The sequence below is a fragment of the Triplophysa dalaica genome, chromosome 1 (assembly GCF_015846415.1).
Source record: "Triplophysa dalaica isolate WHDGS20190420 chromosome 1, ASM1584641v1, whole genome shotgun sequence".
Lineage (NCBI taxonomy): Eukaryota > Metazoa > Chordata > Actinopteri > Cypriniformes > Nemacheilidae > Triplophysa > Triplophysa dalaica.
The window spans coordinates 3,206,343-3,228,697 of NC_079542.1; the positions used below are offsets into that span (position 1 = coordinate 3,206,343).

The following is a 22,355-nucleotide window of genomic DNA, read 5'->3' on the forward strand; positions in this document are numbered from 1 at the left end:
CGATTCATTGTTTTGCCGAACACAGAGTTACCTTCATCACATAAGAAAGACACGACAAACTCATGTAAAACACACTTGGCAATTCGTAATACTAAATAACTGGAACAAAATTCCTACTGGATCATCAAAAGACATTTGAGTTATTTAAAGTGCGATGTTTTTTTAACATGCTTCTCAGCTAAAACCCCGATTTCAATGCAAGCCACAAAAAAATGCAGCAATTTCAATCAAATCCCGCTTCTTATATACACCACGCTTACAAAAGACTGAATCTGGGATTTCTGATACTCTCTATGTAGTACTGTATACACCTTTTAACTTCTAATAAATACCAACAAGGACATTCCTAAAATATCCAGAAGACCCTAAACAATATTGAATGGACCACTGTTGGGTACAAACATACGCCAAAGGACAAAAGACATCGAGTACTGTGTCATAACCAGATGGGACATGACGTTTCCAGCAAACACATCAGTCCTTCAAGAAGTCTGAGCGTTCACACAAGTGTCATGAAAGCTTTAGAAATGTGAAGTTGTGTATGCTGGTGTGTTTAGCATTTTGGGGGCCCTAAGCAAAGTTAAGACCTGAGGCACAGAGACACATTGCCTAACATTTTAGTTTGAATTGCACATTAGTATTGAGCACATGGAATTAATGAGACATATATACGTACAAATATAAACTGGATTTATTTTATGTTGAACCAAATAACGGCACAAAACTCTCTACAGTTTGTTATAAGAATAAACCTTCTTGGTTTTGGGGTGAAAGGTCCTTTGTTTTATTCAGATTGACACAGATGATTTTAGCTGTAAGAAAGTAAAAGGTGCAAGATTCTTCTTTTCATGTTTCTTTTCATAGCATTGTTTTGCTATATTCGTAAATTGAGTATTCGATTTCTATTCTTTTGCTTCTTTCGCTTTGCCGCTTCCATACGTGCGCTCAATCAAGCGTCACATGATTTTACCGCTTGTAGCCACTAGGGGGGCCCCCCAATCTTGATGGGCCCTACACATTTGCGTGGTGGTTAACAACGGTCTATACAGAGTTTATAATACTTCCTGGACTCTGAATTTCAAGCTACAAAATAGCGAGTCTCGTTGCTTGTCATAACTAGTTAGGAGTAGTAGGAGTCTAAACGTCAAGTCGCATCACGCCTGGTTAGGACACAGTGTAAAGAAATCAGTACGCACTCTACTCTGGCTTTAAGAAAAGCAGACAGAGAAGATCACTCTAAGTGATTACACATTGAACCTTCTAAATGATTAGAAACCGACTGCAAGATATTCATGAGAGTGAAAGACCGTCACAAAGTTCACATATCTTTAACTCAGTCAAGCTGAATCTCTCCAAACCGAACCGATCGAGAACTGTGGAGCTTTAGATCAGAATGATTGTGACACGCTTAACCTTGACCAAATAAATTCACGAAAAGGAAATAACCACAATGTCTCTATTAGTACGAATAGTACTAAAAACGACAACTCTCTTATGTAACACAGATGTTTGTTTGAAATCATTTGTATAATTGTTTTCTATCCCAAACGGTCTTCCACTGGTCCGTAAAGATACCAAAACCCCTACATCGGACAAACTATCAAAGCCATATCAAACATGGAATGATGCACCAGCATCAAACATATCTACCTAACCAGGGAAATTACAGGAATCGATGCAAATGTTCTTCAAATCCTAAACATAATATCACAGATCCGTGCATCCCGACGCAGGTCTTCGTACAAACAAAGGACAGAAACTATACACCAGTAATGATCAATCTGAAAGAAAGAGGCTATGTTCTTAATGAAATACTAACTTTATGCTCAACACTGCACTGGCAGATATTAGAAGAAGCAAAATAAATACTATTAAAGCGGAATGATATCAAATGATCATTTTAAAACTGCTGTTACATTAATCTGATTTTATGTTTAAATGTCTCAATGTTTGGCAGTCAAAAAAGTGATCCATATCATCTACATTCAAAAGATTCAATACCAACTTTGTGCCAAGTGTAAATTTAAGTCTTTCACTCCAAATCGACGTAAAGAGATTTGGTTATGGGACACCAGTGGCGTTTGAATTCACATGGCGTCAAAAACATTTGGTGAAACGTGTGTTCAGTTTTGACTGAACCACATCAAACCTACATCCAGCTCATCTAGTTGAAATGAAGTTAAGAGCGTTGCATTCTGGGAAACAACATCCTCAGAATGTGCACTGCTATATATTGCACATTAGGGTAGGGATGGGTCATCAGGTTATCTCTTCTAAGCTTTCAGAAAACATTGCGTACTGAACACAGTATACATACTTTTGACAGAAATAGTATGATAGTAGTCCATTCAGAACATAGCCGGTGAATTATCTCTGAATAACGTTTCATCCCTGTCCTGGAGCACGTTTTAGACGTGTCCTCATCAAACACCTGATTCATCTCGACCACAGAGACAGTCAGACTTGATTTAGGTGAAACAGGCAGGGTTGAGATTCACTGTTGTCCCTAAACCTTTAACGTCACCTAGTGGCCAAACATAAGAACTGCACAATGGTCCACTTCTGTTCTAGAGGTTGTCAAGTTTCCTCACATCTGTGCTGCCTTCAAATCACACTGGAATTATCAGATTTATGAGATGACAAACACGGACGGACTTTCAGTCTGACTTTTGAATAAAACACTAAGTTATAAAGAGTCTTAAAAAATGTGTTACACTATTGCTGCTAACAAACTTGATGTCTTTGTGACTAATCTGACAGGGAGACTATATGAATACGAAACGGTCCAGCGAAATTTCCAGACGAGCTTGAAGGCAGCACAAGCTAGCGACACACAGATGAACCGATTCACACGTTAAAGGATAAACTGATTCTGCACATATTTCCAAGCATACGGTCCTATAATCAGCGCACCATTGAAAAGGGAAACATTTTCCAAAAATATACATTTTTATCTTATCTGATGTTCCATAGAAAATATTACTGTAGCAAGTGAAGAGCGGAGTATGTACTCAATAATCTGTTATTGAAGCATAAAAGAACGTCAAGACTACAATTCAGACACGTGGAACATGTGTGACGAGTGCAAGTATTCGCAACAAGTCTGCTTTAAAAATGGCCTTTGAGAGATCCAGAAATGATACTGAAGATGTCTCTCGTCCTCTCTTTTCTGTATTGGTATTACCTAGAGATGAGAGCTCTACCAAAGCACAGCCAATCGAACTCAACTCGGTCCATTTTAACGGGACAGCTCACCCCATAATAAATTAAACCCATCTTATATTTTTCTTGACAAATTTTGAAGCTTTAAATCAAGCTTTATCGTTACTTTAAAATGGACACCATCAGATTTGGACACACGCCGTTCGTCTTCTGGTTCAAGGAGATAAGCGTGTACGGTTTTAAGTGACCTACCCTTGACCTCAATTCAAAGAAAAATCTGTGCCCGTCCGTGCAATCCGTCCGTAATCTGGATACAGAGAAATAAGGAAGAACACAAACAAGCACAATGAAATCGATCTCCATTTTTCTGGCTATTTGTGTGCACGTTCAAATGCTTTTGATAGTTATGGCGATGATGAACGAGCAGAAGCCCCTCCATCTACGGCACAGGAAGTGACATGTCTGCTGAAGTGTTCAGAGGGGGGGCGAAGCCCAGAAGTACGGAGCAGAAGAGAGGTAGAATGACGGGAGGAATGGAGGAAACAGACAGATGACGACTGAACGTTCGATAGATGAAGTTTGGGGATGTGGATGTCACGCTCAGTTCTCACACAGGGAAAGGGTCAGAGCGGCCTGAAGTGCTGCTTCCTCATCAATACTGTAGTCCTGCGAAAACACACACACACACACACACGTTAGGTTGTGTATCGCATGAAATCTGTCAAGAACTTGACCTGTCTCCAATAGAAGGTTACACGCATATTTGAGGATCAATGCTGTGTGTATTTCACCACAAATGTGTCATAGGAGAACTTGTGCCGGTGGAGAAGATGCTGCAGAAAGTTAGAGCTCTTGTAGCTCGGGTCGCCCCAGGGCATCGCAGAACAAACTGGACACACCTAAAAACAAAAGCCACAGGAGAACTTGTTCTACCCGCGATAATAATAAGCACACGCACACTTTATCTGAACATCTTACTCACGGAAGGGATCCACTACTAGGTAATTGAAACTCACAACTTTGTTGGGGTCATTGCGATGGTTTTCCATGCAGTGCTTCACTAGTTCCTGCTGGTCCAGGTGGCGGGCACCACAGAACGGACACACAAATGTGAAACGGTTTGGAATATTGCTGTTGACGGTAATAAGAAGATCATTTAACATGAATACATACATTTGAACACCCCTAGGGGTCTTTAAAGGTACTGTTTATGACACAAACTCGTCTTTGTTAAAGTGCAGTTTGTAAAAAAACGCCACTAGAGGGCGCACGATCAAAACAACAACAATAGTGTTACTTGATGGCGCGGTGAAGGCGCATGGAATGATGGGATCTGTTGTCTTAAACTCGACCGCTGACGGTCATCAATCAGACGGGAACGAGAAATCATGTTAGCGGATGAGTTAATATTTTATAAATGTTGCGACAAATTGTGGTGCATAAATGATGGACTGTTCGAAAAAAGCTAGTGGCTAACTAAATGTTAGACACTACTTCCGCATTTGTCCACGACACTCATGTCTTGCGGTTTCTACGTCTTGAAAGGCGGTAACAAAGGGGAACGCGGATATGACGCCATTGACAGGCGACTGAAAAGCCCCGTGTCACTGTTTAAAACTGGCCATTTCCTCACAATTTACAAGTAGTTGGAAACATTTAAGATATTGCAAGTACAGCTAAACAAAATATATAACACTAGCCTGGTGGTTTTAGGATTTTTGCTGCAAAATTGTTACAAACTGCACCTTTAATTGCTTTTCAATATGTGAAACGCTTTTCATTATATTATGAAGTTGTTAGCATACGGCGTTAACAACACTAAACATTCAGGTGCACGTTCAAATGGAAATGTCTTTCTATAGAAAATACAGTGGCAGCCTGAAGGACATGCAAAGGTTCATTAAGAATTTAGGTCAGCGCGTGTTTAGCATAACACCATAATGTTTGTTAATGTTGTTATTGAAAGCTATTATACAATGTTACACAGCAAATCTAACAGTAGTTACGTAACAAACTCATCTGTGCTCTTATGAATATTGCAAATGCTTAAGAACAGATCAAAGAACTTTCTGTGACATAAAACACACTGTATAATAATTACAACAAAATAAATCCAAATTGGCTGAGATTGTAGAAAGATTTGATTTGTTTTACTGTATCCATAATTTCTAGCAAAACTTTTTGATTGTGGCTTGTTCCAAAACATTTTTCATAGCTTAACAACCTTAGGTTTATATTATCATTGACCGATCTGTACTGACAAAATAAATTACATTTTACCAACCCCCCCAAAAGAATGTTCCTCGGGTTTATTTTTTGCCTTGGATACATTTGATGGATAAGCCATTAGAAAATAAAATCCATACAAACCCACAAATAAATTATCTTTACAGTCGGCAGATTTTTGACCTTCAGGTGAACACCAGTCATGCCATTTTAACACCCTGAAAGATGTTTGCCTCCTAAGCCTTTTCATATTTGACCAATCTTTAAACAGCACAGAGAATTGAAGAGACGGAGACGTCTCTGGATTAATAAATGAAGCTGAGAAAAGTTAAGAGCTCAAATAGCATGACCACTGAGAAATAAAACCAGCAAAGAATCTGAACCCTTATCACACACCATCAAGAGCAAGTCCGAGACAATTGTTTATGTAACATCGTCATGGGATGTCCACTTTTGAAGCATAAGTAACTTTAGCAGACGACAATAACCCGTAATCCTTTGCATGCGATGCAGAAGTTAATAAAAAAATTGTTAATAAAAAAAATACACAAAATGTGTTGTTTGTGCTCTGTGCATGTGGAGTCGTGTTTTATCCCTGTGGGTGTGTATGAACCTGTGTGCCTGTCTGAAAACAATCGCAACTTCAGGTTCACGGGTACTTTAAGCAGCACACTACCTTTGTGCACAAAATTCTAAATAATTTATTTTCTTAGCATGTTTGGATGAGGTCACCGCCATTTTTTTCAAAAACTTTTCCTCCAAATACCTGGCTTCATTTTCGTACGTGCGTCACCCAAATTCATTCCTAAATCTTAAACCTACATACAGAATAAGGTAGGGGGGCAATGGCGTGAAAATGTCAACCTTACAACAGAAAAAAAAAATGTTTTTACCAGCGGTTTTTACTATGGTAAGAACACAGATTTGAACATTTGGTGGCATGATTTTTCATAGTCAGGTAAGAGCCATTTTCAGGATTGTCACATCCATAACGCTTCATATTCCTCATAAATGGACACATGAAAATGAATATAAAGTAACTATTTGATGTTCTATAAAGAAGCATCAATTATCCATTTATTGGGTATTATTGCTTCAGGATTGTGCATTTTATTTTACAGAAATCCTACAAAGTTTATCGTCTCCCAAACACTTGACTTTTTTTGTCACATCCATAACGCATGTTTATTTCCCTTTTTTTTAAATATAATTTTTTGTCATAGACTGACATTTTTTGATGTTTAGCCTCGATCAACAATAGTTTAGTAAAATATAAACAGATAGTTCAATATAATCGTAACATATTCAATCTCTGAGCATTTTTATGTCACGTCCATAACGCAAAATGTTGCCCAGGGGTTTAGCGAAAGACTCAATTCATGAATCGTGTAAAAAAAATTAAGCCACTAAAGGTTTCAATAAACCTGCTATATGTACATTAATAAAAACTGAATAGTTTATATAGTTTTAAGGAATAGTTGAAATAAAAAAATTATAAAAAACACATAAACATTACATATGCTGACACAAGTCACATGTAGGTAGCACAACCAATAGGATTAAACGTCATATTGTAAAGAAGTCAGCATAGCACTTCAACATAAAGTACTTACTTCATCTTTTGTTTACGCTTTTGCTTTACACCCCTAAAATAATTTTACATCAAATCGCTAACTCTTAAGTATCACAACAACACCAGCCTGTCCTAACACCTCAGTGTAAGTCAGGAAGCGTCTTCAGGACGTCGTATGGGTTTGCATGACGTGCATGACTCCACACTTTTGTGCAGCGTTACCACAACGGCTGCGATAAACAGTCATGATGCAAGAGCGCCGCCCTGAGAAAACATCAAAACGCTCGACTTTGAAGAGCTCATGAATTCTTACAGATCTCTTCCTCCAGAGCTTCAAAGAAACAGCGAATCACAACACAAACACGCACACAACTGGACTTCTATCGGCTTCCTTTCCGTAAAGCATCCAGTGTCTGTCTACAGCTCTCAGACATCAGTTTGACATCTCTAGATCTGAGTGCATCTGTGTGCAGGCCTAAAGAGAAGAATGCGTCTCTTGAGAACCAAGCGCGTCCTGGATACATATCATTTCACGTTGGCTTGTTTCAGATTGCGGCGAGAGCTTCAGAAAGTCGTGAGTCATAAGACCGCGTCTCACTTGAGTCATGTGGAATCGGATGCTCTTTAGAGGAAGGAGAAAGAAACACAATTCGCATTTGCGGTACGATGTGTCCTAACCAGGTGCAGCGAGTAATAGGAACTCATAGATAAGATTCTAGATTTGGCCTGGTCACTGATCAACATCTTTGTGTCAATGTGGACATGCAGATGGTGATGATGTTTACCTGGGAATGGGTTGTGAGGTGGGGACCACTGGCGCAAACTTTGGGCAGTTGGCCATCTGTTCCTGAACCTTTGTGCAAGAGGAGATGTGTGACCTCATTTTGACCAGTGTGACCTAAAGTTCAGAAGAGAAAATATTATGAAAGATGTCGACACAGCGATCAAGTAAAGGATGATGTACAGTGAGGCAGTCTTTATTGCAAAAATAAACACGGACACTGAAGAGGGTTATTCTGTGATAACAGCTGGCAGTCTGTACAACGGTTGAATTATTTGTCCATATTATTTTTAAAAGATATGTAACTTTTGTGTATTATTAAACTGTGCCTGTCAAAATGATTTGCAGCATCCGGGTTGCCATTGTGTTATTCGTTTTGAGCAGTTGTTATCTTGGAATATCTGACATTCGAATGTAGTGATTGCCCAATCAAGTATTCCAGAGCGCCATGTAATAAAGGCCTTTAACAATTGAAGTAAATTTACTTTGTGATCTTTTTATTTAAACAGGACAAGAATTCTACAAGGCTCCCACAGTTATGATAAACCTGCACACAATTTTTCACAAGTGATTTTAAAGGCCCGCAGGAGTCATGGAAACTCTAACAATTACTCAAAATAACTCCAATGAATACATTTGTGACCCTGGACCACAAACCCAGTCATAAGTAGCACGGGAATATTTGTGGCAATAGCCAACAAAACATTGTATAGGTTAAAATGATTGACTTTCTTTTATGTCGAAAATCATTAGGATATCAAGAAAAGGTCATGTTTCATGAAGATTTTTTGTAAATTTCCTATACCGTAAATATGTTACTTTTGTGATCCATTTGTGAGTGGATGCAGCTAAATCGCAAATAAAAATGGCCGCAAACACACCTACAAATTTGCACCACTCTTTGAGATTTACCCACTTAAAGGACTAGTTTACTTTTCAGATCACTAGATCACTTACTGACCCCCATGTCATCCAAGATGTTTATGTATTTGTTACTTTAGTAGAAAAGAAATAAAGGTTTTTGATGGTTAGTGGACTTCAATGGACTCCAAACAGTTGAAGGTCAAATTTACAGTTTCATTGCAGCTTCAAAGGGCTTTAAACCATACCAGATGATGAATAATGGTCTTATCTAGTGAATCCATCGGTCCTAAAAAATAAAAGTATATGCTTTATAAACACAAATGCTAGCCCTGTTCTGCAATGTGTTGACTTCACAAAATACGTAAATACGTTGAAAAGGTCACGCTTGTAGGTCCGAGTCGGTGTTTACAAGTTAAACGTGTTGTACGTATTAAGTGAAGTCATGAACACGCATTGCTGAACAGAGCAAGACGAGCATTTGTTTATAAAACATACACATTTTTATGTTTTTTCTAAATGACCGAACGTTTCGCTAGATAAGATAATCTTGGTCTCTATAAAGAGCTTAGAATTTCTGCTAGGGCTGCAACTAACGATTATTTTAATAATCGATTAATCTGTAAATAATTTTTTCGATTAATCGATGAATCGGATAAAAACAAAAACCAAGAAAAGCATTCATTTCCAACCCTTTATTCAAAAACAGAACTAAAATCTTTAGAAAGTGCACAAACATGTTGTTCCTTGAACATCCCTGAGCTGTTATAATAATAATCAAATCAAATAAAAACGGACTAACACAAAAAACATACACATGTATGCTTTACATCTGCCAAATATATAGACTTTTTTAAATAAAAGTGCCTCCTGAGCTGCCAGACCAATAAATAGTTTATAAAAAAATAAAGAACAATACAAATCAGAAAATTTAACAGGATTTGTTTGAATGTAAGAACGTGTTCTCTACACTACACTGCAGACCCACACACTCGCAGATGCACACACTTTTGCAGATGCACACACAAACTCTCACTCTGACAAACACACAAACTCTCTCTCAAATTCACTTGAAGCTTGTTCATTAAATCATTACCATCATTGTGATAAGTGCAAGGTTGATTTATACACCACATTTAAACTAGTGGTGGGCATAGATTAATTTTTTTAATCTAGATTAATCTAGATTAATTCCAAGATTAATCTAGATTAATCTAGATTAAAATGGCTCATTTGAATTCTGCCGAAGGCATTCAGAATATGTGTGCTACCCAAATAATGACTAAAAGTAAGTCTTTGAGAACGGGTTTCTCAAGCCAGGTGGCGCATTAGACCAGGGGCTCATCTCCTGTTTCCAAAATGCATCACAAACTGCTTGAGAAAGCTGTTCTACTATGATAATTGGTGATGAAAATTAAATTATGTTCAATAAGATGAACTTGTGTTTACTTCCGCATTAGCTAAGGGATGATTTCCGTTTAGGTGGTACTTGAGACTGGAAGAGCTCCTACAGTACATTTACATTTAGTCATTTAGCAGACGCTTTTATCCAAAGCGATTTACAAAGAGTGAGGGAGCAACAAGAGATGTGTCATACAGGAGCCATAATGCATTAGATCTCAATACAAAGTTACTGGTTTCAACTAAAGCTAGACCACTACCTGTTGAGAGAAAGTGTTTTTTTTTAAACCAATTCCGCATTGCACAAGGTGCAAACAACCTTAGTCTTGTCGATGTTTCTATTGGGAAGCTTCTTAAAAATTAATATTCCCTGAAGCAAACCCGGCGGCTTCATAGCATGTTAGCACGTCACGTATGATGCGGTAATTTCACAGTAACGTTATGTTGTGTTCAGACCAAACGCGAATGGCGCCTCAAGCGCGAGTGATTTATATGTTAATGAAAAGAGCCAATAGACCTACTTGCTGCGCGAATCGCGCGAATGAAGCCCTGGTCATGAGATGATGAGGCTGCGCTAAGGACGCGAATGAAGCCCTGGTCATGAGATGATGAGGCTGCGCTAAGGACGCGAATGAAGCCCTGGTTATGAGATGATGAGGCGGCTTCTGCTTCCGCGAATGACGCGAATCACGCGTGTTGAAAAATCTCGTTCTCGCCCCGTACAGTGCAGTTAAGCTGGTATACATCCGCGCTAAAATATCAAGGTGAAAGTCATCATAGCTTGCGTAGTATAGACCCAGCTCCCAACCCAACTTTGAGAATAGATTAACGGCGACATTTTTTTTAACGCGCGATAATAGTCTCACTGCGTTAACGGCGTTAACGCCGTTAACGGCCCACCACTAATTTAAACACAGTTTAAGATGACCGAGTGCTATAAAAGAACTTTAAAATTAAATTAAAAAGTACAACACACACAAATATATTTGTCAATAATAACCTATATGGGACAAAGCACAGAATATACACTGCAAAAATTGCTTTTCTAACCTAGTAGTAGTTTTGTCCTGTTGTCAGTCCAAATATAAAAAAAATCAAGGACGTATTAAATCAAGAAACAGGAAACATGTACTAGACACATGAAAAAGCATAAAAATGTATGTCTTGTTTTCTGAAAAAACACCTCAAATTATGGAATCTGTAGTGACTTAACCTGCTATTGAACTCCGCATTAAAGACTCCAATATGTTTGCGTTTCAGGTGCTGGATCATTGCCGCGTTGCTCCCGCCATGTCGCTTTTGCATATTTTGCAGTTAACACACCTTTTCTGTTTATTTAGTGTGAAATGCTCCCGCACCTTGGATGACTTGGGTCGCGCGGATTTCTCTGCCTCCGCCATGTATCTTTCCTCCGCTCGTTTATTTTATTTTTGCTCCGCCCTGTCTATGATGCGCCGAACTCTGCTAGCATCAGTGCGCGAGAGAGACAGAGTGTGTTCACTCCGCTCCGCGCTCACATTTTTTTTTTAAATAATCAAACGTCTCCGCGTCGCGCGACACAACGAATCGATTATAAAATTCGTTGACAACTTTTTTAGTAATCGATTTTTATCGATTTTATCGATTCGTTGTTGCAGCTCAATTTCTGCTTTCTGGTTCGTCTACTCTCCACAACATCATAACAGCGGTCAGCCCTCAGAGAGCAGTAAAATAAACCTGTTTCTTCCTAGCAATGGTCTGCCACCGCGCCTCTGATTATCATCTTCAAAGGTGATTTTCTCAATATTCAGATTTTTGGCAGTCTCAGATTCCTGAAATTGTTGGCCAAATATGTCCTATATCCCAACAAACCATACGTCAATGGAAAGCTTATTTATTCACCTTTCGGGTGATGAATAAATCTCAACTGAACCTTATGACTGGTTTTGTGGAAATTACATTACTAAAAGAGCGATACATGACTCAATCTGTGAAAACCCAAGTCATCTCATTCAGCATTAAATTGTCACTTTAGTACGTTTAACAGGTGGTTCCCATGTCAATGAAACAGCTTGACAGCCGGATTGGTGTTTGGATTGCTTTAAATCACCTTTTTGCTGCAGCCCCTGCACGGGGCCTTATATGAAGAGAGCTGTTTCTCCATGCTGGAGGATTTGTCCACTTTCTTTGGATCGAAGGGCATGCGGCAGAGAGGACAGAGGGGTGATGTGACCTGCAGACACGGCTGGAGACAGTCGCCACAGAAACTATCAACACACATGAACAAAACACATTAGAGATGCTGTCACCTGAGCTGCTGTGTAGTGGCCAAAGAACAAAAAAACAGTAAACAGACCTCACACAAAGAAATATTAAATCAGGCTGCCAAATGATTAATCGCGATTAATCGCATCCAAAATAAACGTTTGTGTTAATTCAATTTATAATAAATGATTTTTTTTATTTTTATTTTATCTATATCCATGTATTTGAATGTGCTTTAAAATACAAAATTATTATGTACCGTACACCGACAAGTATTATGTAAACACAAACCTTTATTTTGGATGCGATTAGTCGTGATTAATCGTTTGACAGCCCTAATCAAAAGACACTTTTAAATACACACTTGTGCGTGCAGACATCATACTTCAGCATTTTTGTGCAATTCCCATCGTTCTCAAAGTAAACGTTTACCGGTTCTTTCAATATTTGGATGAAATGTGACCTGAACACAATTCTCAGTAGGTTATGCCACTTCTTGTTAAAGTCTCAGGTGAGGTGGTTTAGTTTTGATAAAAGGTTCTCTGGCTGGTGCACAGAACACAAACGCTGACGAATCGCACCATCGGGACCAGCACAATTCATTCTAGCGTGACTCAGCAAAGAATCTCAATACACGGAAACATCGGGGAAGAAAAGGGCTGTGAAGTCGCCGTGGCAGATCTGTCACCTCTCTGACGGATGAGACGAGACTTTATAGGAGCGCAGGAGCGATGAATCACTCCGGGTTTTATCGCCAGACTTATGCTTGTGTTTTATGGCTCTGTCGAATCCAGGGCCAAGCGAGAGTCGCTTCATCAGCATCTACAGAAGTGACTGACTCATGGGGAATGAACCGCTGTTAAAGTCACTGCAAGGTTCATTCATGTGAGAGATGCGTGATGCTGTGATGATGAAACATCTGGATTTGGCACCGCTGAGTTATGGTCACGTACGCAGGAAGCACAAACCACAGAAGAAAAAAAAGAAAAAGTATTCACAGGTTGACACGAAAGGGAGAGATGAACTTAAAATGCTTTTTTAACATTCAACAGATGCGTTTCTGTAGTTCAATTAATACAGATTAGCATCCCAAAGGTTGTGCGTTTATTATTGGATAAACATGTCGGCCAAATGCATACATGTTAACATAATAGATGATAGATTTCAATAACTAACACATCATTGCTATTATAATGTCCTTTATTTTTAAATCTTGCCATTGGCAACTCCAAGGTTATGGGTTCAATCCAAATGTATAGTGAAATGCATTGCAAGTCGCGTTGGATAAAATGGTCTGCCAAATGCTTAAATGTCAACGTATCATTTAAAAACACATAAAGAAAAAAGTCACATCATGTGTGTCAGAATATTTCATTTGGTGTGAGTTGACCCCGTTTCTGGAGCAAATGTGTTGTTATGTGCCATGTTCTGCTTTTAGCATCACTCTTGTTTAAAATTGACAGCAGTGCGTTTGGCAGATCATTTTATTTAAAGGTGTACATTTGAGCAGCATGCGTCAGTCTTGCCCTGTTGTGCTGGAGTTTAGCAGAGAAAATGAAAACAGGTGGTGATTGAGAGTTAGGCTTGTCCGGTCTTCCTTTTCTTTCTCTACAATCCCAGTGTTTTTCTCAGCTTAATGATCTCTTGCCTCAGGAGAAAGAAGGATCTACTGGTCTGTAAACATGAGGAGAATCAGAGCCCGAATACATCACTGAATGGGAATCTGACAATGCTGTAGAGCTTGAGACTTGAGACGTTTTTCTGTAGTCTCGTCTTGGACTCGTTGGTATCTGCACTCGGACTTGGTCATTGGACTCGCCCAATGTTCTAGTTGGTCTCTGATTTTTTTCTCTTTCCTAACAAAACCATTTATGAAGCATATACTGTATGTTTAAGGCTGTAAAGGCTGGAATACGCTACAAGACTTTTAAAATCTAAACAGATTTTTAAAGACTAGACATCATTCAGTTGCAGACTTTTTGAACGTTTGCGTAGAAAACAACACATGGTAATCTGCAGACTGGCGCAGACTTTCTGCAACAACTCAAGACTGAAAATCTTGGCAAAGTTCTGGGCTGGGTTTCCCGAAACCTTCTTAACGCTACGTCATTCTTAAATTGTACCTTAAGAGTGGTAACGCTATATCCTTAATAGCGACGTAGCGATACGAAGGTTTCGGGAAACCAACCCTGAGCAAAAGTCTTGTAGTGTATACCAGCTTTTAGACACTGTGCCAAATGAAACCAAAAGTTTTCTTGACATCAACACTCATCATACAAGCCTCAACAATGGTGACAATCATCAGATTTATTCAGATGAACTGCAATGGATTCTGGGAGTCATGAATGATATTTGTCTCTAGATGTTACCCAGTATGCCGTGCAGCATGAAGCTTTCTTTTGTTAATCGTCGCTGTTGTTGAGTTTCATACACCGACTCTTGATGTCTGATTTATTCACCAATTTAAAGGTTTTTTTTGTGTGTGTGTGCATATTTTCTGTCAATTCAAGGACGCGTAATAAACCAAACCAGTGCTTTAATCTCACACAATACTCGTAAATTAATCTCACACTGAAGTGTCACACAATACTCATAAATCAATAACACAAACTCATGAGCAATCATTTTGGTAACTGCACAAAGACTACAATCATTATCAGCTGATCCCAATGGATGGTTTGGAATGGATGAATGGAAACAATAAAACACAAGAATCAAAAACTCAACTAAAGCAAATACTGATCAAAATTGTGATGGTTTGTTGAAACTTTTTTTCAACATTAATTGCGGTTGCAAAAGTGATGTTGATTCAATGCAGTTGAAGTCAACAAGCTGAGAATGAGAACTATTTCCATTGGCAGCCCATAATGTGAATGTTACACTACAATAAGAAGACTGAACCTCTGAAGTTGCACTTCTGCTTTATGTGACTTTGGTGAAATTGCTTTACCTAAAGTAATAAAAGACCTAATTTGATCATCTTTTTTCCGTCTCTGTCTCAACCGTTTCATTTGGACTCGGTCTTGACTTGGAATCGAACCTCTTTAGACTCGGTTTCCTCAAACAGCACTATGTAACAGTATAAACTTCAGAAAATAAACAAATTTATGCACGGACATATCGGCCAATAATCGGCATCCTGTCAATCAAAAGAGGAACGAAAAATGCTCAGTGTATAGATTTGTGCTCGGTGTTTAGAAAATGTTAAGAAACATCACCAGTATCATGTTCAAATATTAATATACAGCCGTGGAAAAATTAAGAGACCGTTCCAAATTTTAATTTCAAATCAGCATTTCTTGATGTATTGTGGCCATATCTGTCTGGCGTCTATCGAATTTCAACAAAATCGAACCCCAGGAGTGACAATGTCATCCAACAGAAATGTGAAAGACTGACAGCATGACAAGACATGAAAACTGTGATAAAATCAAGATTATTACATAAAAAATAACTTTGTAACTTTTCCTACATACATTTAGAAATATGACTGTTGTATTGCTTAAAAGTCAATATGCACTCGTCTTCTTTGCAGTATTTAAGTTCTGAAAAAATACAGAGCATCTTTTCTGTTATTTTCACTTGTTTTTCCAGTTTTTGTTTTCTGCAAATAAATGCAAATGTTTTATTTGAAATTTGGGAGAAATATTGTCAGTAGTTCACTGAATGAAACAAAAACGATCATTTTCCCTAAAAACGTACCTATAAACAGTAGAAATATTTTTAAATCAGTTGAAATCGTCTCTGAATTGGTCTCTTAATTTATTCTGTGACTGTATCCTCATGTGAATTGGTCACATTCAGAAAGTTAAGAAATATTTATTCAATCTTCAGAATCAGTATCGCCAAATTTCACACTGAATAGTCGGTATCTGAGGAGAAATCGGTGCATCTCTAAAATAAATAAATAAAAATAGTATGCAGTTTGTGTTCTGTGCACGAAATAAAAATTGTCAATATGAACAAAATACTCAGGTGACTAAGTACAATATGAAAAATTAGCAGTATGCAATAAGGGAACACATTTTACACGGTATCCCACAATGCACTTCATGTGACATGGACATATATTTTCTGGGTGACAATGTAACCATTACAATCGTCCATAATTTTCACCGCAATCTTGACTAACTTTTCGATCAGAAGAAAAATAATAATCATACTGTAAATCTCCAACTGCTCAAATATGGGGTTAACTGTTCTTAACCGACCAACTGGAGAGATTTAAGAGCTTTTAAACACCATCAAACATACAAAATTCCCAAAACGACAAAAAAAAAGATTCAAAACAAAAATATTATTGCACTTTTGTTCAAATGCAAGTAAAAACAAAATTGACCCACATTTTTTTGATGTGCAGTCTGCATTTCTGAAAAGGTGTCTTAAAGGAATAGTTCAGGTTGGAATGACATGAGGGTGAGTAAAAAATAACAAAATGGTTCATCTTTGCCTGAAGCAAGCCTTGCGTTGAAGAATAGTGGTAGTGATGTGAAGAACTGTGAGTTCACCTCCTGATGTCTTGGTGTGTGAATGTTATTATTGTTTCTCGTTCTGTTTGCAAACATGAATTTCCATGTTGTCAGCTGTATACGATTTTCCTCTGAAGACAGCAGACATCTGCATGCTTTTATCAGTGGAAAGATGAAGAGATGATGTTATCGAGGTCAGATACACAAATAATACCAAACACAAACGTGTTTCACACCATTTAACTTTGAAACATCGGAGACGTTCTTAAACAGTGAACGCAACAGTACAATTATTAATTCAGTCTTTTCAACAGTGTATCATTTGAAGCATTTCTCTCTCTCTCGAGTCTCGACCATCTCTAGCATCTCCTCTGTCAACACAAACGGATTCTTGGTGAATAATTCAACAGGCTTCTGAACTCCAGAGCGTGTTGAGTTGGAGTTTGTCACTGAAATGGGGACGTTCAGATCTCAACTCGACTCTACACCAGCCATCTGACACCACACTATCTTTTCTTCTGAATAACGGCACAAAAACACAACAAATGTAGGAGTCAAAGGAGCAAGTAGTCTAAAGGGACTTTTACGCTGTGAGTGAGAAAGCACTGAAGTCCTTTACGATGAGAGATGGAATATGGAGGTGACAGAAATGCTTTTTAATACACATGGAAGCCTTTATTACATGTCAGGCATTCATTACAGAAACAAACCATTCTAGAATAAACGCACAATGGAAAATGCCATAACACAACAAATGTCTAAGGCTGCGTCCGAAATCACATACTGTGAAAGTACGTATACTGAATTTGAATAAGTACCTTCCTATTGGCCTTTAAAACAGTACGTTGATCTATGTTTAGTATAAGTGGGAGAAGTATGAATACATTTCGGACATACTGTGACCCGCATGACATATTAACAACAACCTCTACGTGAGCATTGATAAAAACATAGGCTGCGTCTGAAATGGCATAGTTCCATACTATATAGTAGGCAAAAAGGAGTATGACACATGAAAAGTATGTCCGAAACCTCAGTATGCAAAAAAACAGTAGGCGAGAAATACCCGGTTTGTCTACTATTTCCGCAGAGAAAGTCTGGATCGGATGGACACTTATCTATCCTCATCATGCCACTGGAGCTGAGCAACGGTTAAATTTCAAAAGTAAATCAAATAAATATCGCGGGAAACCTCAAGGCGGACGCTGTTTTTAACCTACATGCCAATAAATGAATTTCTTGAGTCTAAATTATGTTTTTATCAACGCTCACTTGTAGGATGTTTTTAATACGTCCTTGGTCAAAGAGCATACGGGTCACATGACCATAAAACATGACGGACGTAGTATGTCCGAAACCAATGAAAACGACTCCCACTCATACTTTATAGAACGTACTGTTTTAACAGCCGATAGGTAGGTACTTATTCAAATTCAGTACCTACTGTCACAGTTTGCAATTTCGGACGCAGCCAAAGAAATTAATTTATCAGCACTTACATTAAAAACGTACATCCGCCTTAAAGTTCCTATACGTCTATACGACTTAAGAAGACTTGTACTATAACATTTAAAATCTTTGATCCACTTTTCTGATTCCTGGTCTGTTTGAGTTCTATTATATGGGAAAATCTTATATTATTCACTCTTCTCCAGTCAGACAAAAACACTGCAATAGATTTATAGGAAATTGGGGTTTTAAAAGGAAGATAATCAAAAAATAAAAAGAGTTGTGTTTTAAATAAACTGAAACATCTGCTAAACAGATACTTTGGGCTCTGAACCAAACCACTTCGAGCTGTAACAGGTGTCAATGAGGTGAGAGAGAGAGTTTATCTAAATATTTATTTTCATTAGACATTAAGGGTTTAAGAAATACACAAATTTTCCCGAAGAAATGAACAGAACATTTTGTCACACTCATGTCGCTCATATAACAAAGGTTTGATTTCTTTTTATTCATGGTACACAAAGAACTTTCATTTCTGCATAACAAAGAACAAAAATGTCCATATGACTCATGTGCAAAATATAGTCTCATAAAATCACACCACAGTTCTGTGTGACAAACAGACCTTCAGTAAAACATGATGAGGATAAATAATAATAACGGCAGAATATAATCTGCAAAACTAAACCAGAACCTGGCATCTTCACAATCTTTTTATGCCATTAATAACTCTGAAAGATAAAGAAAAGCAACACGAAAAGGACAAAGGCTATAAAAGGATTAATCTTCAGGAAAATCCTCCTACTCCTGAGATGAGCCGTGGCGTTGCTCATTCTATTAAAGTGTTTACATGCGAGTGTGGGCAGTTTAGAGAACAGCCGAAGAGAGCATCACCAAATCCAGCCCACATTATTTATGTAAATCCACTTCAATCAATGAGCCACTATCTCACCTATATCTCTGTGAGTATGGATGAATCCTACCTAGATTTGCCCAGAGCCTTCGGTTTTATAACAATTTTAGATCAGCCAGTGCTTTAGAAAATGATTATGTAAATAATAAATGTGTGGAGCAACAATGATCGACAGATGGAACCGGAAATACAATAAAACACAGATTTCCAACCGGCATTCTCAAACTAAAGTAAACATCACTAAAACAAGTGCTAATATACCGTACGGACTTATGAAGCATTTGTACAAACATCTTTGGTCTGTAACTTATCCCACACCATACGGCTCGCGAAAGAGAGGTGAGGATTAGGACTGTCAGAAGATTTTCACGACACGATTAAAGAAGCCAAAACAATTCCAATATTGCTTCAATATCTACTGAAATCAAAGAAATGATGTTATAAATGATGTCATTTTGTAACTACAAGGAAGGCAAAGAGAAAGTTTGTAACTATTGTAGTTCTTTAAACAAAATATTAAATGGGCGACGCATAATCACTATAACTATGTTAATGTGTCAACCATACTGATACGACGATATTTATATTATCATAATGAGTTATTATAATACAATAATCGCAGATTATAATATCAGTTATGGTCTATGGTGTATTATATGTTGCAACACCTCGAGTAAGGATATTTATCTTGAATGATCATACTGACAAATAAGACCTCTAAAACCAGAAAATTCGGACAAAAGCATTGCATATTTTTTACTCCGTACTTTTTATTTCTCTTTATTATCATGTTAAAAATCCTAACTTCACACTTTATTGTGCCTTCAGCTGTCACCAACACACTGCTTTACTGACAACTTACTTAATATTCCAATTTGACACTAAAATTGAATCAATTCACGTGAAATAAAACATCTGTAAGCAGTGAAACAGCTGTGTGAAGTTACCGTGTTTCTCTCATCAAACAGTCAGTTTTCTAAAAAGCCGATAAAGGGCAGGGGCAGTAAAAGGGCAGGGGCAGGAAAAGGGCAGGGGAGGTCCCAATGTGCTCAACACCATCTCAACCCAATAACACTCTCGCCAGTCATCCGGTTGAAAAGCTTTATCGGTGATTTTCAAAACAAGCTTCATTCGTCACACAATCCATGTTGATGAGATTAAACAAATGCATGAATGACTTTTGGTTTGGTACTATTAATAAACAGATGAACACAATAACATCAAACCTAACACATGAGCTAAACTGCCTCTATATAACCAATCAAGGCAATTCACATTTACATTTATGCATTTGGCAGACGCTTTTAAGCGACTTACATTGCTTTATCCTATAGATAGGTATTTGCAATCTGGGCTCGAACCCACAACCTTGCGTTGTTAACGCAATAGTCTTACCACTGAGCTCCAGGAAAGCTTTTTAAATGTTTATTTCTGTAATAATCTGACCCTGTTGTGTTACATAATTTCGACAAAAATTGTCGCCCTGCAAAATTTCAGGATGTATCGGGTTTTCCAATAGGATTTAATGGTTACATCCAAAAGATGACATACCGCCAACAGAGACCATTTCAGTCTCATTATAAAAGCATTAGAATGTCTGTGATGGCTTCTGTTTTCAACAGGGCTGTGAACTGTTTTAAGATTTGTTTAAATACAAAGTGTAATACTCACCAACAATCAAGTGAACAAATTAAAGGCAATCTAACGACTGAACCGATTCAAATGAACGATCGATTTGCGAATCGGACTTCAGCGTCATCTCTCGCTTTGTTCTCTTCAGCTGTCACGTGAACACAACGCCAAAAACACCAGAAGACTGCTGTAGTGTATCTACCAAGTCTGAATATTAAAAGAATATAATGCACAAGTATAAGCTCACGATTGGGTAAATGCATAGGTTAAAATGTCACTATTAAGCATCCATGTTAACATCGCGCAGCTGACAAAAGAAAAACGATGTTTTGGTGTCGCGCGAGCACAAAAGGATGTAAACACAACATCGGTGTTGTTTCTCTCAAAAGTGTGATGCTGGCAAATTGATCTTCGCTAACATAATAAAAAAAACAATAACACAATGTGAGAAATGCGTGTGTTATCACACTCAGATACCAAAAAAACGTCATGCTTTAAAACATCGCGCACTGAAAAGTATGCATACATGTCAATCCTAAAGCACACCCTCCAGAATGATTCCCCTCTTATAAACGCATAAAAACACGTGATGTAAATAATAAAAAACAACAACATCATACTCACGTATGGGCGCAGCTGGCGATGCTGACGGGTTTGTGGTAGACCTCCAGACAGATGGGACAGGAGAACTGGCTCTCCAGGCTCTCTCCAGGTGCGGCTGCAGCGGCTCCATTTTGCTGCTGATGCTGCTGTCTGAGTTGAGCAGCGGACACAAAACTGCGGAACATCGCCATTACGAACACCGAGCTCTGGCGCAGGATAAACCACCGACGACGGTCCCGATGCGCCTTCAGCCGACGGGATTCCGCGCTTTAACGTATGGCCGAGCGAGTAACGGGTTTCAACCGCATCGGATGCAGCATCTGACTGAGTGCAGTTACCACAGGAGGACACGCCGTTGTTCCGTAGAAGTAAACATTACATGGTAGCTTTAAAGGAACGGTTTCGAGCCGATTACGCGCAGGGGACGATGGGCGTTGTAGTTTTATCGGTGAGCATTTGCGCAGCGTACGTGTTGAAAGAACGACATTTCCCAAACATTACGCTCTGTGAACGGAGACCGATGGCGTAAAGGGATGCAATATATTACACATTACACACATGTTACTGAAAAACAACATTAATGCAAAATAAAAGTGATATAAAATGTTAACATTAAAATATATATATATAAACTTGGATACTTATTGTATTATTGCTCCTGTGTGAAATGTCGCTTTATTGCTCCCTGAGCTCACTGTAAGTCGCTTCGGATAAAAGCTTAATGGCTAAATGTTAATGTAAAACGTCAGGCAGCCTCTCTTTAACTTTATTATTTTGCTTGCAAAATATTTTATGAACAAATGTAAGACATTTGAGTCACCCCACGTTTTAACATTTTCAAGAAGATATAAATAATGATATAAAATACTTATTCACCTCGTGTAAGAAACCTTAGATATATGCTCTTATTTTGATGATTTTATTTCAATTATTTCCTTGTGCTTATGTTATTTTAAGGAATTTAAGCCCTCGTTTTTATTTATTTATTTATTTTTATTTATTCTTTCTCTGATTGTCCGTACGATTTGTTTACCCTTCCTT

At 38.1% G+C, this 22,355-nt stretch overlaps 1 protein-coding gene across 1 annotated transcript; it reads right to left on the reverse strand.

Moving 5' to 3' along the window:
- Positions 1-929: 929 nt before the first annotated feature.
- LOC130428008 (E3 ubiquitin-protein ligase RNF166) lies at positions 930-22,145 on the reverse strand. The gene is made up of 6 exons (XM_056755811.1): positions 21,336-22,145; positions 12,094-12,250; positions 7,747-7,859; positions 4,179-4,293; positions 3,954-4,061; positions 930-3,828 (listed from the first exon to the last, which is right to left on the reverse strand). Exons 1-6 carry the CDS (start codon positions 21,503-21,505, stop codon positions 3,763-3,765), a joined length of 729 nt encoding a protein of 242 aa, XP_056611789.1. The 5' UTR covers positions 21,506-22,145; the 3' UTR covers positions 930-3,762.
- Between the last annotated feature and the right edge of the window lie 210 nt (positions 22,146-22,355).

Coding starts and splice junctions, on each gene's coding strand:
- LOC130428008 (XM_056755811.1), bottom strand. CDS start 21,505: ATGGCGATGTTCCGCAGTTTTGTGTCCGCTGCTCAACTCAGACAGCAG. Junction 7,860..12,093: donor GCAGGGGCTGCAGCAAAAAG/GTGATTTAAAGC, acceptor TCTGAACTTTAG/GTCACACTGGTCAAAATGAG. Junction 4,294..7,746: donor ACCTCACAACCCATTCCCAG/GTAAACATCATC, acceptor TACCGTCAACAG/CAATATTCCAAACCGTTTCA.